The sequence below is a fragment of the Myiozetetes cayanensis genome, unplaced genomic scaffold, assembly GCF_022539395.1.
Source record: "Myiozetetes cayanensis isolate MyiCay16 unplaced genomic scaffold, myiCay2020 scf40, whole genome shotgun sequence".
Taxonomy (NCBI): domain Eukaryota; kingdom Metazoa; phylum Chordata; class Aves; order Passeriformes; family Tyrannidae; genus Myiozetetes; species Myiozetetes cayanensis.
This window is the reverse complement of record NW_026087632.1, coordinates 906,404-920,529: the sequence shown is the minus strand read 5'-3', so window position 1 is coordinate 920,529 and position 14,126 is coordinate 906,404. Positions and strand designations below refer to the sequence as shown.

Here is a 14,126-nt window from a genome sequence, read left to right as displayed (position 1 = left end):
TTAAGACAGAGAGACAAGTTAATTGTACAGATTCTTTCCTAGCAGTAACTCAAAATGAGCCGTTGTCTTGCATCTTGCTCGGTTCTGTTTATCTCCATTTTGCCTGGCAAAGCTGAGCCAGCTCAGTGTGATTGCTGGGGGCTTTGGAGGGTTGGATTTTATTTTGCCTTGGTGCTGAGCAGTGGACTTGGGCAGCTTTCAGTTCTCTGAAATGGAATTACAGCGTTGCCTCCCGAGCCTGGACTCTGTGTCCCAGCAAGGAGGGAAAGAACTAAGGGGTGTGAATGGAGACACACGTGGCAATACCTGCAAACTGATACTGGTATCTCCTGTGTCACATTGAGAAGAATGTATTCTGAGTCTCAGGGCTCATGCCTTGAGGAAGCCCAGGGTAGCAGCAGTGCCATGGATGCAGTGGAGCTGGTTTGATGCTGCTGTTGCACTTGGGAAGCCACGGGGGACCAGGGCTGTCATGTGTATCTTGGCATCCCTGAGTTTCCTGTCCAGAGGCTGGAAACATCTGCTGCTGCAGAGAACACAGAGGTTTTGACTCCTTGGGTGAATCTGGAAACACGCTTTATTCGCCCAAATTTTCACAAATCTGAGTTATGCAAAAGATGCCTTAAGTCTTGTTGAGTGGATTTAAGCCGGGTTGGATGGGATTTGGAGCAACCTGGTGGTGTCCCTGCCCATAGCAGGGGGATTGGAACCAGGTGATCTTTAGGGTCGCTTCCAACCCAACCCATTCCATGAGTCTGTGATTACCTTTCTTTGGCATGACCTTTCCAAAGAATCCTGTTCCCCATCTTAAAAGTGTCATGCCCGAAGGTTGTTTCAGGCTTATACCCTTAGCTTTGGGATGAGGACAGTTCACCTTGTGTGGATTATGTGGTGGGGAATGAGTGTCTGTGACCTCAGTAAAGGTTTCTCGGGTTTGGATTAGACCCTGAGTCACGCAGTTAAACAGGTGGTTTTGCTTCTTCGGAGTAGAAAACACTTCAACTGTTAAGCCCTGTCAATCAGCTTATGCTTTCACCAGCGACTCATGTGTCAGGTTCAGCCTGGAGGAATTTAGGAGGGTGGTTGAGCCATTATAGCACCAGGGACCCCTCCCGTGGTGGAGGCTGCAGGAGTGGCTGCTCTGCCCTGGCCCTCACCTTGCCTCTCCAGATGAGGAATGATGCTTAGCTGTCATTCTGATGCAAAAAATCCACATTCTTTCTACTGTAGTTACAGATAAAGCACACATTTGTCTCCCACAATCACTTTGTGGCAGTTGCCCAAATGATCTGTGCTCATAGTATGTGGAATATACAGAATATGATTGTCTGCTGAAGGATGTTTTCAAGAGTTACCATTAAAGTAGCAGTGGAGAAGTTCTCACAGTGCTCAGAAATGTGGAAATAAGAGTGAAAGGCTATGGTATTACTTTTATTTTTTTAAATTGGAAGGTTTTTGCAAATCTGCTGGATCTGTGTGGCTGCCTCTCCCTTTCTCTGCCAGCTTCCACTCTGCTCTTCCTGCCTTCACAGGCTCCTTCTCCTCCCTAATAGCAGTGTGTGATTTATTCGACAGGGTTTAAATTAGGAGGAAACTCAGCAGTAGGGAAGAAGTGATGGATTTGAGAGCAATTCTGGAGCTCTTCTGGCCTGGCTCATTAGACAGCCTGCCTTCCCCCCCCCCCTTTTTTTTTGTACCTTATAAAAAAAGTCAGCTGCTCCAGAGCAGCAGAGCTGCTGCCTGGCTCTCAGCTGTGGGCTTCCTGTCTGCTACCTGCATTTCTTGGGCAGGGGAGGGCAGTGCTTTGGCCAGGGGGTCAAACCAGGCAGATGTGGTGGTGGGGTCTCGGGTGGATCTCTCTTTTTGCTCTGTTACATCAATTAAAGAGGTCAGAGCGAGTATCCAACACCAAGTTGGTGTTCTCCTTGTGCTGGTGAGGTCCAGGCAGCCCAGGAGCTTCTGCTGGGCTGTGGGAGGGGGAGAGAGGCTCTGCATGGGCTGGGCAGGAGCCAGGAGCTTATGGGAAATGCTCTGAAATTTCTATAGGAAAATCAGAGCAGTAGAACATGACATTTTCACATTCCTAATCCGAAGTATTTCCATGCACGAGCAGCCTGTGGAAGAGACTGAAGAAACACTTCCTTTGCCAAAAAAGGGGCAAAGTCTGTAAAATTAGGCAGAGCAGCAAACACATAGGAAAATGGGTGTGTTTGAGTTTGTTTAGAAGGTGGTATGGTTTTAATTTACCCCGAGATAAATGGGTTGGGCTGTAGAGCCTGTGTGGCGAGCGGGGACCTCAGCTGGTGGTCCCTGCCGGAGCATCCAGGAGCAGCTGTGGGTGGAGGGAGCCATCCCAACCGGGAGAACATTCATATCTGGAAATGAAATCCTGTGGGCAATAATCCCTTGAATGATGAGCCTCACAAAACCCAAACATGAAGAAATAGCTGAGGGTTGATCCATCAATCCGTGGGTGTGTTCACGGTGCCTGAGATATTAGTGCTGCCATGAGCATGGCGTAGCACAGGCATCTCTTTGTCTTCTTGACACTGGATGTAGGGCGAGTGCCCTAGTTCATCCACGCTGCTCATCTCTTACATAAAAAAGATTTTATAATTGCTCTTGACACAAGCGCAAAACAAATCCAAAATTGTGAATGCCCCGGCGATGCGGCGCCTTTATTGTCGTCCGTCACCGCTAATAATGTCTCCTCTCTGGCTTGCAGGACAGAAAGCTCACAAAAGTGGAGAGGCAGAGGTTTAAAGAGGAAGCAGAGATGCTGAAAGGTCTGCAGCACCCAAACATCGTGAGGTTTTACGACTTCTGGGAGTCCTGCGCGAAAGGCAAGAGATGCATCGTGCTGGTTACCGAGCTGATGACCTCTGGAACGCTGAAGACGTAAGTGCTGCGCTCCCCGGGGCGAGGGGGGCTAAGAATAGCGCTGGGAATTTATAGCAAAATCCTACTTTCCTGTGCTGAAAAAAGCCATCTCCAGATAAAAGCAATAAAAATGGAGCTGTTCTCTGGTGCCTGTCGTTCGGTCCCTGCGTTTTGAACCGCAGTGGTTTGACAGGCAGGATTTTGGCCTCCGTCTCCCGCTCCCCTGTCTCGGTTACGCAACTCGAAGCTGTTCTCTGGCGCGTTTCATCTTCTGCCTGTGACGTCTGGGTTTGTCAGGGTGTGTTTTGTTGCTTGCTTTTCGTGCTTGTGTCTGTGTGTTTCGTCAGGAAATTCAAGTGGAACAGCGCTTGAATGGTGGAATCGCTTTTAGAAGCGGAAGGTGCTCAAGGTTACCTCCTAAACGATATTAATTAATAGCTTCTGGTACTGACGGTTTGTTAAGGTTGATATAAAGCAGTTGGCATGAATTCTGGAACAGATTTTCAGCCCCAATGGGAGCAGTACTCAGCCAGCGTGCTCCTCTGCCAGTGCATTAGCAGGTCCTACCTCTTCCCCAAAAGTCCCCTCCCAATTAGTGCCTCAGGTAAATGGAAAGAAATGCAGATGCATGGTAGAGAGGTCGAAGGCTTGTGGTTAAAATTAAACTTCAGTGTGGTTCTGATTTGAGGGTATAAACATATTCTGAGGCTGTTCTCTGCATGAAATAAATTGCTTGAACTATTAAACTTGCAAATATTTGGTTGTATTTGCAGCAAAAATGCTTATTATCTTCCTCCCTAAAATTGAATGCTCTAATTCCTGCTTTGAAAAGATCTATTCCTTTCAATTTTGGGATATTTCTGTGCTGCTATTATGGCATCTAATAAGGGGCTTTTATCCATAATGGAGTTTCAGCTGTTAAAGCCCCTGGAATCTCTAATAAAATGTTTTCATTTCCTTTATTCCCACTTGTGTGTATGTTTGTGCTCTAGGTATCTGAAGAGATTTAAAGTGATGAAACCAAAAGTCCTGCGGAGTTGGTGCCGGCAAATCCTGAAGGGTCTTCTTTTCTTGCACACAAGAACTCCACCAATAATTCACAGAGACTTGAAATGTGACAATATTTTTATTACTGGACCAACTGGATCTGTGAAAATAGGAGACTTGGGTCTGGCAACCCTCAAGAGAGCTTCTTTTGCCAAAAGTGTAATAGGTAATACTCCCTCCCTCCTTGGCTTCCCTCAGTCGGTATCGTGGTTGTCTGTTTAGTATCTTTCTTTCCCATTTTGCATTAGTGGTTTGTTATTTTAGGTTGGTAGTAGAGGTTAAAGTATGTTTGGGGCTGTTGCCTTTATACCACTGTAAAAATGGGAGTCAGTAGGTCATGCTATCATAACTTCCTGTTCTCTTTCCTGCTGTATCACAGTGGTAAAACACCTTTTCCTTGGCTTGTTAAATAGAGCATTATTTGGGATCCACAAATTCTTCTCTCTCCCTCAAAAGCAGCAGCAGGGGTTCAGCAGCTTGTGTGTATCCTCCTTTGAGAACAGGCTCTGTGCCTGCTTGGAGGGAGAATCAGAAGGACAGGGAAGAGGGAGGATGGAAGGATACCCTGTGCTCTCCCTAGCAAGGGAGCGCTGAAGAAACCCGGGAATTCTTCTGCCTCCAGTGGTGCTGGGATGGGGCTGGTTGCTGCTGCTGAAAGGAGAGGCTCTGGTGCCTCTCTCCTTTACAGGGAGACTGTGGGGAGCTGGGCTGGCTGGAACATCATATCCCAGTGCTGGGGCAGCCACAGGACCCCTCTCATCCTGCCTGCACCGACCCGGCAGGGTCTGCGGAAACCAAGCCTGCAAGTTACTAAAAAAATAATCAGTAGGTACAAAATGTAAAGAAATTTTCACTTGAATTCCTTTCAGTACCTTAAGGGACTTACAAGAAGGCACGAGAGGGACATTTTACAGGGGCCTGCAGTGATAGGACAGGGGGTTATGACCTTAAACTGAAGGAAGGTGGGTTTACATTAATCAGATGTTGGGAAGAAATTCTTCCCTGTGAGGGTGGGGAGGCCCTGGCACAGGTTGCCCAGAGAAGCTGTGGCTGCCCCATCCCTGGAAGTGTCCAAGGCCAGGTTGGACAAAGCTTAGAGCAACCTGGGCTAGTGGAAGGTGTCCCTGCCCATGGCAGGGGGTGGAACAAGATGATCTTTAAGGTTCCTTCCAACCCAAACCATCCTGTGATTCTCTGATTTCTCTGATATGCTGTATCCAGTGCCCTGGGGTGGTGCCCATGTGAGAAGTGTTAGAACTGGGGTTTGCTTGAACTGGGAGAACATTTTCCGAGTGACTGTGGAAGGACACTGTTCCCTTGCAAAAGTTACAGTGAGTGTTTTGGGTGCAAATGTAATGTTTTTCCTGAATTCTCAGTTTGTCTTTTCCACCCAAACAAGCTTCTGTATCCAATCTCCCTAGTTCAGACCTGCAGGTGATGTTTCTGGGAAGCTGCAAATTCCTGAGTAATGCTGCTGGAAGGGGAAGAGGAGGTACCATGCATATATTTCAGCTTACAATATAAATGGAAATTAGATTCTAGTCAGTAAGAGTTGGCAAACCGATAGTGACAGCCACTGGTCCCTGACTAGCTATGAAAATAGCACCTTATCTCTCAGGCACTAGTTGCTTAAATAATTATTTTAGCATCTCAAAATTTCAGATATTGTTATTCTTGTATAATTATTTGCAATCACTTGCACAAAAATATTGTCCTTAATGTTTAGGGAGCCCAGTGTCACTGAAGTCAAGAAGATAAAAATTTTGGATATGTGCTTGACTGCTCTGGGTCTGCTTAACCTCGTGGTTTTTAGTGAAGTCATGTTGGTTTATATTTGTTCAGTTTCTCTGGGTTTTAACTTCTAATAATTGATGGTCATTTTTCTGTTGAGGCTCAGTATTTCTTCAGATAATTGTTTGGCAGGATAACAATTGTCCATTGGACATAATGGAATAATAGCAGTAATAGCAACAGTGGGAATAATGTAAGTAATACCAATACAAGTTTTTGTGAAACTAGCAGTGAACCATCAAAATATGCTCATGTCGAAAAGGAATTGGATAGTGAAAGGGCTGCAGGATGCTGGCAGCGTGGCTGCATTCGTTTTGGCAATAAACCCGAGCTTATCATTTTCATGAGTAGCGCTGCTCCAAGGAGAGAATTAGGAAGGCTTGGAAAACACTGGTGATGAGTAATTCTGCCTGCTCTGCAGAAGTAGCAGCTTTAAAGGCATATTAGTAGCTGCAATTTTGGCTTGGAGGGATGAAGTCAGCGTGGCTGGGGTCCAGTTCCTCCCTGGCTGTGCCCGTGCCGTCGCCGGTGCTGCCCTGACCTTGCAGTGTCTCTGTGGGAGCTGAGCCAGGGCAAACCTCGCCCTGCCGAGAGGAGCTGAGGGGATGCTGAACAGCTTTACCTTTAGGTGGTCTGTTTTGTTGAAGGACACTTGTATGTATTGCTTCCTCACCCCAAGCAACGGGGGGAAATGTCATTTTTGTGCCGTTTTGGAACGGTGTCAGGAATTCCATTTGCTTCTTAGACTGTTGCTGTCACATCTTCAGATTTGCTTCAAATGCTCTGTAATTCATGAGATTTGCTCCTGCTGCTGAGCAGTGTTCCTTCTAAAAAGAGGCAGCAGCTCCAGAACCATTGCCTGTGGCAGCTGTTAACCCTTTCTGAGCAGCAGCCTCTGCCTGGGTGACAGGTGGGAGAAACACCCAGGGAGCAGGCACTAGGCTGAGTTTCTGTGGCACAGGTGCAGCTGATTGACCAAGGCTGGAGGAATGAGTGTCTTTTAGTTGGAAGGGACATAAACAAGGGAAGAGATCAATCCTACATTTTGCAAAATTAATTTTACCAGCAGCGCTTGTGCTGAGGGTTGTTTTGTGAGTTAGGCTGAGTCTCCTTCAGAAAATGTGCAGAAGCAGAGGTTTTAACTGGCAGGCCCTAATTTCGTGAGTCATCTTTGATGTTACCATTAAAAAGGGTTTAAGACAAGTCATGGAATCCTAGAGGCACAGAATGCTTTGGTTTGGAAGGGACCATAAAGATCATCTCGTTCCAACCTCTCCATGGGCAGGTACACCTTCCACTAGACCAGGTTCCTCCCAGGTCCCCTCCAACCTGGTCTCAGACAGTTCCAGGGATGGGACTTCCACAACTTGTTTAGGGCCTTGGATGATGGCTTCCAACTGGAGGAGGGGAGATTTAGATTAAATATTAGGAAGAAACACGTTACTGTGAGGGTGGGCAGGCCCTGGCACAGGCTGCCCAGAGAAGCTGTGGCTGCCCCATACCTGGAAGCTTCCAAGGCCAGGTTGGACGGGGCTTGGAGCAACCTGGAATAGTGGAAGGTGTCCCTGCCCATGGCAGGGCATTTGAAACAAGGTGGACTTTAAGGTTCCTTCCAATCCAAACATTCTGTGATTCTATATGCAAGAACTATTTCTTCTCATTATATGTTACTTTAATTACAGTTGTGCTTTTGCTGCTGATGTAGAGATGTCATAATAAAGTAATAACAAGCATTACTACTAGAATTATTCACAATGCTGATATTACTGATGGTATCTGCCAGGGCTGGGGGCAGTTTGGGTGCTGAAGTTGGACAGGCAGAGTTTATCTGGGTCCTCCTCTTGGTCCAAGACCTCTCACGCTCCTTTTGGCAATCCTGGCAGCTTGCTGCTCCTCTCCCACAGCACACAGCTGCACTGATCTCTCTTCCTTCATCTTTTCTACATGTAAGAAATGGAATAAACTAGGCATGACTCCTAAGCATGAATTACAGTATGAGATACAGTTCCTGGAATAAATGGTCCAAGTGTTAATAGCTTTCCTTTCTGCTTTATAAGCCCACCCTTTTCACAGTAGTTTGCTGAGCAGATGTTGCAGGTGCTGTAAGTTGGTGCTTGTCCCAGAGCTGCAGCTCCTGTTAGGAAGCCATGAGTACAAAGCCTCACTTTGTATTTACCCAGTTGCATCAGATTTCTGACACCTTAATCCCCGTTGAGTAGGACCTTATTCTGTGAGTAGCCTCATTGATTTGTCCCACTAAACCAGTGACAGAATTAGGTTTGAAGCTTTGTGCGTGACTCTGTAGGTGACTTGTGGTACTGCTGGCTTTCAAAGTGCTTGTCTGTCTGCTGGGGGTTGCACTGTATATCTGGAGGAAACAAAACAACAAAAAAAAGCAAATTTGTATTCATAAAAAGGAGTGGAGGTTCTCACTTCTTCTCCCCTTTTGACATCCCCAAGCCTGTTCTCATCCCTCTCTCCACCCAGGCAGGAACCATTCCATCGCTTGCAGTATGGGCAGGCAGTAGGTCACAGCTGGTTTTCTTGTTAATTTTTTAAAATTTTGATATTTTTTCTCAATTTTTCTTTCCCCCTCACCCTCCCCTTCCCCCTCTGGATTATCACCAGCAAGCCACGGGCGTATGAATCCGTTGTGTTGACTTCGGATCTCCTCCCTGGAGGACGCTTGAGCTCTTCTGAAATAACCTGGCATGTGCCCGTGCACAGCTGTGCTGGGCACATTTCTTACAGGTGAAAAAGCTTGTGGTCAAAGCCATTCAGACTCCTGTAAGCCATGGACATTCTCTGTGTGTGTGTCTGTGCAGGTACACCGGAATTCATGGCCCCGGAAATGTATGAGGAACACTACGATGAATCCGTGGACGTCTACGCGTTTGGAATGTGCATGTTGGAAATGGCTACCTCAGAATACCCTTACTCAGAATGCCAGAATGCTGCTCAAATTTACCGAAAAGTAACCTGTGTGAGTACATGTCCTTAATTTCCGCCGGGTCGTGGCACCTGAAGGTTTCAAAGCGTGTTTTGATGTGAGTGCTGTATTGTTATCTTGAGCTCTGGGGGTCACGAACCTGTTGCAGGTTTATGTGTAAGCTTGTAATTCCACAGTTGGAATTGTTGTGTCTGACTGTGGTGCAGCTGCATCAAATATTTTCAGTGACCTTCGTCATTGATTTTGTCTCCATCAGCCACAAATACATAAAACTCGGGAAGAATGAGCAGGGAAAAAGCTTCTCTCTAGTCTTACCCTCTAAATGAGGGCTTCTCAGGCTGGATCAAGTTGGCATTCACAGCTTCTGTGGGCAAACCTGCTGCAAACACCTCACTACCCTCACAGTAACACATTTCTTACTAATACCTGATCTAAACCTCCCCTCCTCCAGTTGGAAACCATCACCCAAGTCCTCAGACAAACTGTGGAAGCCCCATCCCTGGAAGTTTCCAAGGCCAGGTTGGACAGGGCTTGGATCAACCTGGTCTAGTGGAAGGTGCCCCTGCACATGGTAGGGGTTGGAATGAGATGGGTTTTAAGTTCCCTTCCAGCCCAAACCATTCTGTCACTCTGTGATCTACAAAGTTTCCCACAAAGCTAAAAGAACTAACTTTTTGATTACAGCCTAAATGCTTGTTTATGCACTGGAGAGTGTTTGATTTGGAGTTCCAGCACAGATTCTCTCTGTTTGTACATGTAGCAAATTCTCTGAAGGTACAAAAGGGAAAAGACAGCAATATTTGGTTTTGGAGTCAGCCAGAGGAGCTTTAGATGTGCATTTGGGAACTCTGCAAGGTCTGGTGTCCCCAGGCAGGAACCAGGGTTATGGGTTTGCTGCATTTTCAGGGAGTTAGACTGGAGGAGTAGTCGGTTTAAAGTAATGTCTGCGCTGGCTAAAATCCCCTCTCCAACACCCTCACACCAGATGATAAATGTGTTTGTCTACATGAGCTGTGCTGCAAGTGCCTGAGAAAACTCCTGAGTCTGTAAGATGCTCTTGGATTACAAATCACTGACTGCAGAGAAGTGGGACTTGCCAAAGGCTTTGGCAGCGGTGGTTTTGCTCTCTTCTACTTGGTTGAGTGAAACCAAGAGGTGCAGGAGGTTTTCTTCAAGGTGGATAATATCACACTGACTGGTTTGGCAAAGATTTTCCCAAGCACTTCTTTCCATCTGGTTGCTACCAAAGAAGGAGGTGAGCTGTGTGGTTTGGCACACCAGAACATGCAGTCTGCACATTTGGCACAGGGCAAGGGTAATCCTTGGAAAAAAAGCTGCACCAAGACTGGCAAAGATTAGCTGCAGATTCATTTCTTGCACCTCTGTGGTAGAAAGAGTAGTCAGGCTTACATAGGAGATACATTGAGCAGATCCATCTCTCAGTCTCCAAAAGCTTGGTCTCAGAATTAGTTTCTATTCCTTTTATCTAATGGCCTGTTATGAGCAAAAATCTCCCCCAGTGAGATTTAGCAATAACTGATTGATTTTGAAAGGTGTTTGAGACCACCTGCCTTCTCCAAGAGGTTTAGGGAATCAGGCTAGAATAATTATTTTATGCTGAGGGTGGTGAAACACGGGCACAGGTTGCCCAGGGAGGTGGTGGATGTGCCGTCCCTGGAAACATTGAAGGCCAGGTTGGACTGGGCTCTGAGCAACCTGGTGTAGTGGAAGATGCCCTTGCTCATTGCAGGGGGTTGGACTGGACTGGATGGTCTTTAAAGGTCCCTTCCAATCCAAACCATTCCGTGAATCTCTGAGGTGTGGTGCTGTGAAATCCTGCCGGCAGCAAACACTGCTCCAGGTGGGAATTGCATCTCCTGAGGTGCTGTGTGCTGATCCCTCACACTGGGTGTAGAGATGGTGTCATCAGATACCAAACACTCACCTGTGCCAGGTGGGGGGTTCATGTGCAGTGTAATTTTTGTAGGCATAGTTTGTATTGTTCAGTATCTGTCTTTTCCCACCACTGAAGACCAGGATACTGGGAGGTCGGTGCAATTGTAGCTTGCTGTACTGGCCAGCTGACCTGAAGGGAGAGGGAGGATTCAGGCTGCTCAAGAGAGGGTGTCTGTTTAAAAACTGAAATCAGTGTCATCAGACACAAGGGAATGTCCCTACTGGAAATGAGAGAGGTGCTGTGACTTTCCCAAAGAGGGGAAGCAGCTTTATCCCATTTTTGTGTAAGCTGTGCAAGCTGATATTTGTAGCTTGATAAAGCTGAATCTTTCCCAGTTAACTGATGCCTGGTAGTTTAGCTCTTCTTAGAGTGTTGCTTTCAACACAGAGCTACTCAGAAATAATTTTGGAAACCACAGAAGGCCTCAGAAAGTGCTTAGCTTCATCCCTGTGGCTGGAGCAGCTCCCTGTGGCTTTGCAGGGAGGTGAATGTTTACAGCCATGGATTGCTGGCTGCTGACCACGCTCTGCACCACACCATGGGCTCCAGCTTCTCAGAGACATGGAGGGGGTTTGATGGCTCAAAGGCAGTTTCTGGCCTGAATCCTTTGTTGTTTGAGGCCAGGTTGGACAGGGCTTGGAGAAACCTGCTCTAGTGGAAGATGTCTCTGCCTATGGCAGGGAGGTTGGAACGAGATGATCTTTAAGGTAAATTATTGCCATTTTGTAAAAACTGGCCTTGTAATGGCAACTTTAGAGAGGTGGGAGATGATACTTATCCTGAAGAACAAGTGATGGCAGAGAAGCTGTTGAAAGGTTGCTGTATCGGGTGTTTTTGAGGCAGAACTGTCTGACAGGAAACACTGAAGCCAAAAATGTCAGGTTCTGGCATGGAGGGTGCATTTACTGTGGTTTTCATCTGAATTTGGGGCAGTAGCAGTGGGAGCAAAGGCACCAGGATTCCTTAGATGGCAAAATTGGCATGACTGTTGCTCCAGGGAAAGGGTTAACCAGCTCCCTGTGGAGTGGAGAAAGCTCTGTCGAATGCCATGAGCTGCACAGACTGCCAGCCAGGAAGGAGGAGCAGGGGGTGGACCTCTGGGGTGAGGGTGCAGGAGGAGCCTCGGGGCCTGGGGGAGATCCTCTGTCCCAGGAGGAACCTTCTGGTGGGCTCAACAGCTTCTCTAGAGGAGCTGCATCTGCAGGAGAGCTGGTGACAGCAAGGGACCCTGCTTCAACCCGCGTGAGTCGCCCCGCCGAGCCGCAGGGGCCGAGGGACGTGGAGGAGGAGGAGGAGGTGTAGAAGTCTGGGGTGTGGGGTCCTGAGCTATCCCCATGCAGTGGGGTCTGCCCTGAGCTGGGGCAGTGCCCATATGCAGACAGCAATTCTAAAATCACTCGGATGAAGAGTTAGGGTTGGTCGTGCAGCAGCTCGTGTGAGCCCTGGGGTTTATAGGCAGAAATGTAGTCTAGAAAAGGAGTGTAGATGAAACCCAAGAGGCTGAATTAGACTGTTTTCTTCCAGTATTAGATTAGGTTTGGGTCTCTCACTGGAGCAGAAGGTGACTCTGACCTTCTTGGATGGAGAAGATGCAGAGACCCCTGAGTGCTGCAGCTTCTCAGGAAGACATTTCCTTACTTTTTTATGAAGCAAGGTTGGTTGTTTGTTGTTGTGTGTGTTTTTTTTTTTTCCCTCCCACCAGAAATGTAAACACTATTTTTAGTGTTTTAAATTGAGGGTTAATGCATTGTAAAAATTTGATTGCTGTGTCTGTCTGCCTGATGCTTTTTTTTAAAAAAAGTATAAAATAAAATAACTCTCCTCTCCTGCCTTGGGCTCAGCATGGCAGTGCCAGCCCCCAGAGGCGCAGATAGAATTTAAAGGGGTTGGAATTGCTGGCTAGAGTTTGCATCAAGGAGCAATAACCAACAGAACCTTTAGACTACCTCCAACCTTTTGTTGTGTCCCACTGGGCTGTTCCTTCCACTGCCCAGCACTGGCTGGGCATGATTTGGGTTTTGCCACTATAATACCCTTTTTAATAGTTCCTACCCTGTGTCCTAACACTCTCTACCAAACCCTTGCCTGCTTACTGGTGTGTAAGATAACACCTGAAGTCCCTGCTGTCCGAGTCACACATGTTGGTGGTCCTTATTGGTGTAGAAAATACCAGCAATGCCTTTCTGAGACGTTTTATTTCAGGATACGTCACATCCACATGTTTGTAGTGTAAAATTATTGCACCTAATTTATTTCAGTGACCTCTTCTGCCTGACCATGTTCTCTTGGCTGCATTGCTGCTTTAAGTTTTGCTCTCCTCTGTTCCCCTGTGTGGGGCTGTGTGCATGTAAATGTCCAGGGTAGTGGTGGTCATGTTTGGAAATGTGTAGAGGGGCTTCTTTCTCTGTCAGACGCTTGTTCTGACTTGTCACCTCCCTCTGCCCTTTCAGCCTGAATGATGGAGTATAAACATAAAAAAAAAAAAATGGATATGTACCATAAATAGAAAATACATCTTTCCCAAGCAGCGGGGCCAAGCCACATTTACCACAGTTCACTTTGAAGCGATTTCCTGGTCAGCACATTTGCAGTGCCCTTCGTTCTGATGCCGTAATCTCATTTTTCATGCATAACTTGATGGTTTTTCTTACTCAGATTTTTTTTGTGTTTAATCATTCTGCCAAGTGATTCTGATGTAGACAGCAGTGATGAAACATCAGCGTCCGTGACCTTCCCAGGCGGCTCCAGCCCGGTGTTTTCTTAGGGATGTTGCTGCAGAATGCACAGCAGAGCAGCTGCATCTCCCGGGAGTTCCCGGCCACCTCCTTGGCTTGAGCAGCACAAACCTGTGCTTCAAACCGGCCCACACGGTTCTAAGTGCTCTGGTTTGTGTTTAAAGGTTTCAAATTGGTTTGGTTTTGTCCCCGTGCTGGAGGTTTTCTCAGCACTCACAGACTGTGGTTCCAATTTGCTCACGCAGACAGAATAAATGCTGTGCCTGTGGCACGGTGACAACAGGCAGATAATGCTGTGAGTGCCACTGCATGGGCTTCTTGTGGGGTTTGGAGATCTTCTGAGGTCTGCAGGTAATCCTCTTAGACATTGAGAGATGGAGCACCGCTCTGGAGTGAAACAGATGAGTTTATAATTGCACGCAGTGACGTTGTGGAACAAAATCCTGGTAAAACTGAGAGCTTTACCTTCACTTCAGTGACTTCAGGGTGCAGTTTCAGTTGGAAACATGTCTTCAGCTTTTTTGGTAGAGGCTTTTTTTCCCTTTTTTTAGGAATGACATGAGAGTAGAGATTTCCCTTCAGGTAGAAGGCAGAGTGTTAGCCCAGAGCAGGCTGTCTCTAGGGGGAAAAGGCACCTTCTGGGGGACAGGAAAGCCCCTGGAGAAATTCCTGATGGGCGTGGGTCAGTCCTGCTGTTGACTTGGCTGCTATTGGCTGTGTACCTTGCAAAGCATCACATGCTGCTGTCCCAAAGTGTGCTCTGCTG

At 47.1% G+C, this 14,126-nt stretch overlaps 1 protein-coding gene and 1 long non-coding RNA gene across 4 annotated transcripts in view; one reads left to right on the top strand and one right to left on the bottom strand.

The window, feature by feature from the left end:
• LOC126647738 (uncharacterized) overlaps nucleotides 1-14,126 on the bottom strand; it is an 853,551-nt gene that overhangs the window by 96,499 nt on the left and 742,926 nt on the right. The window lies entirely within an intron of this gene.
• The window catches only part of WNK2 (WNK lysine deficient protein kinase 2), a 107,756-nt gene that overhangs the window by 36,509 nt on the left and 57,121 nt on the right, over nucleotides 1-14,126 (top strand). Inside the window, 3 exon segments of the mRNA XM_050330249.1 lie at nucleotides 2,726-2,898; nucleotides 3,873-4,093; nucleotides 8,544-8,701. Coding sequence (XP_050186206.1) covers nucleotides 2,726-2,898; nucleotides 3,873-4,093; nucleotides 8,544-8,701 — 552 coding nt within the window.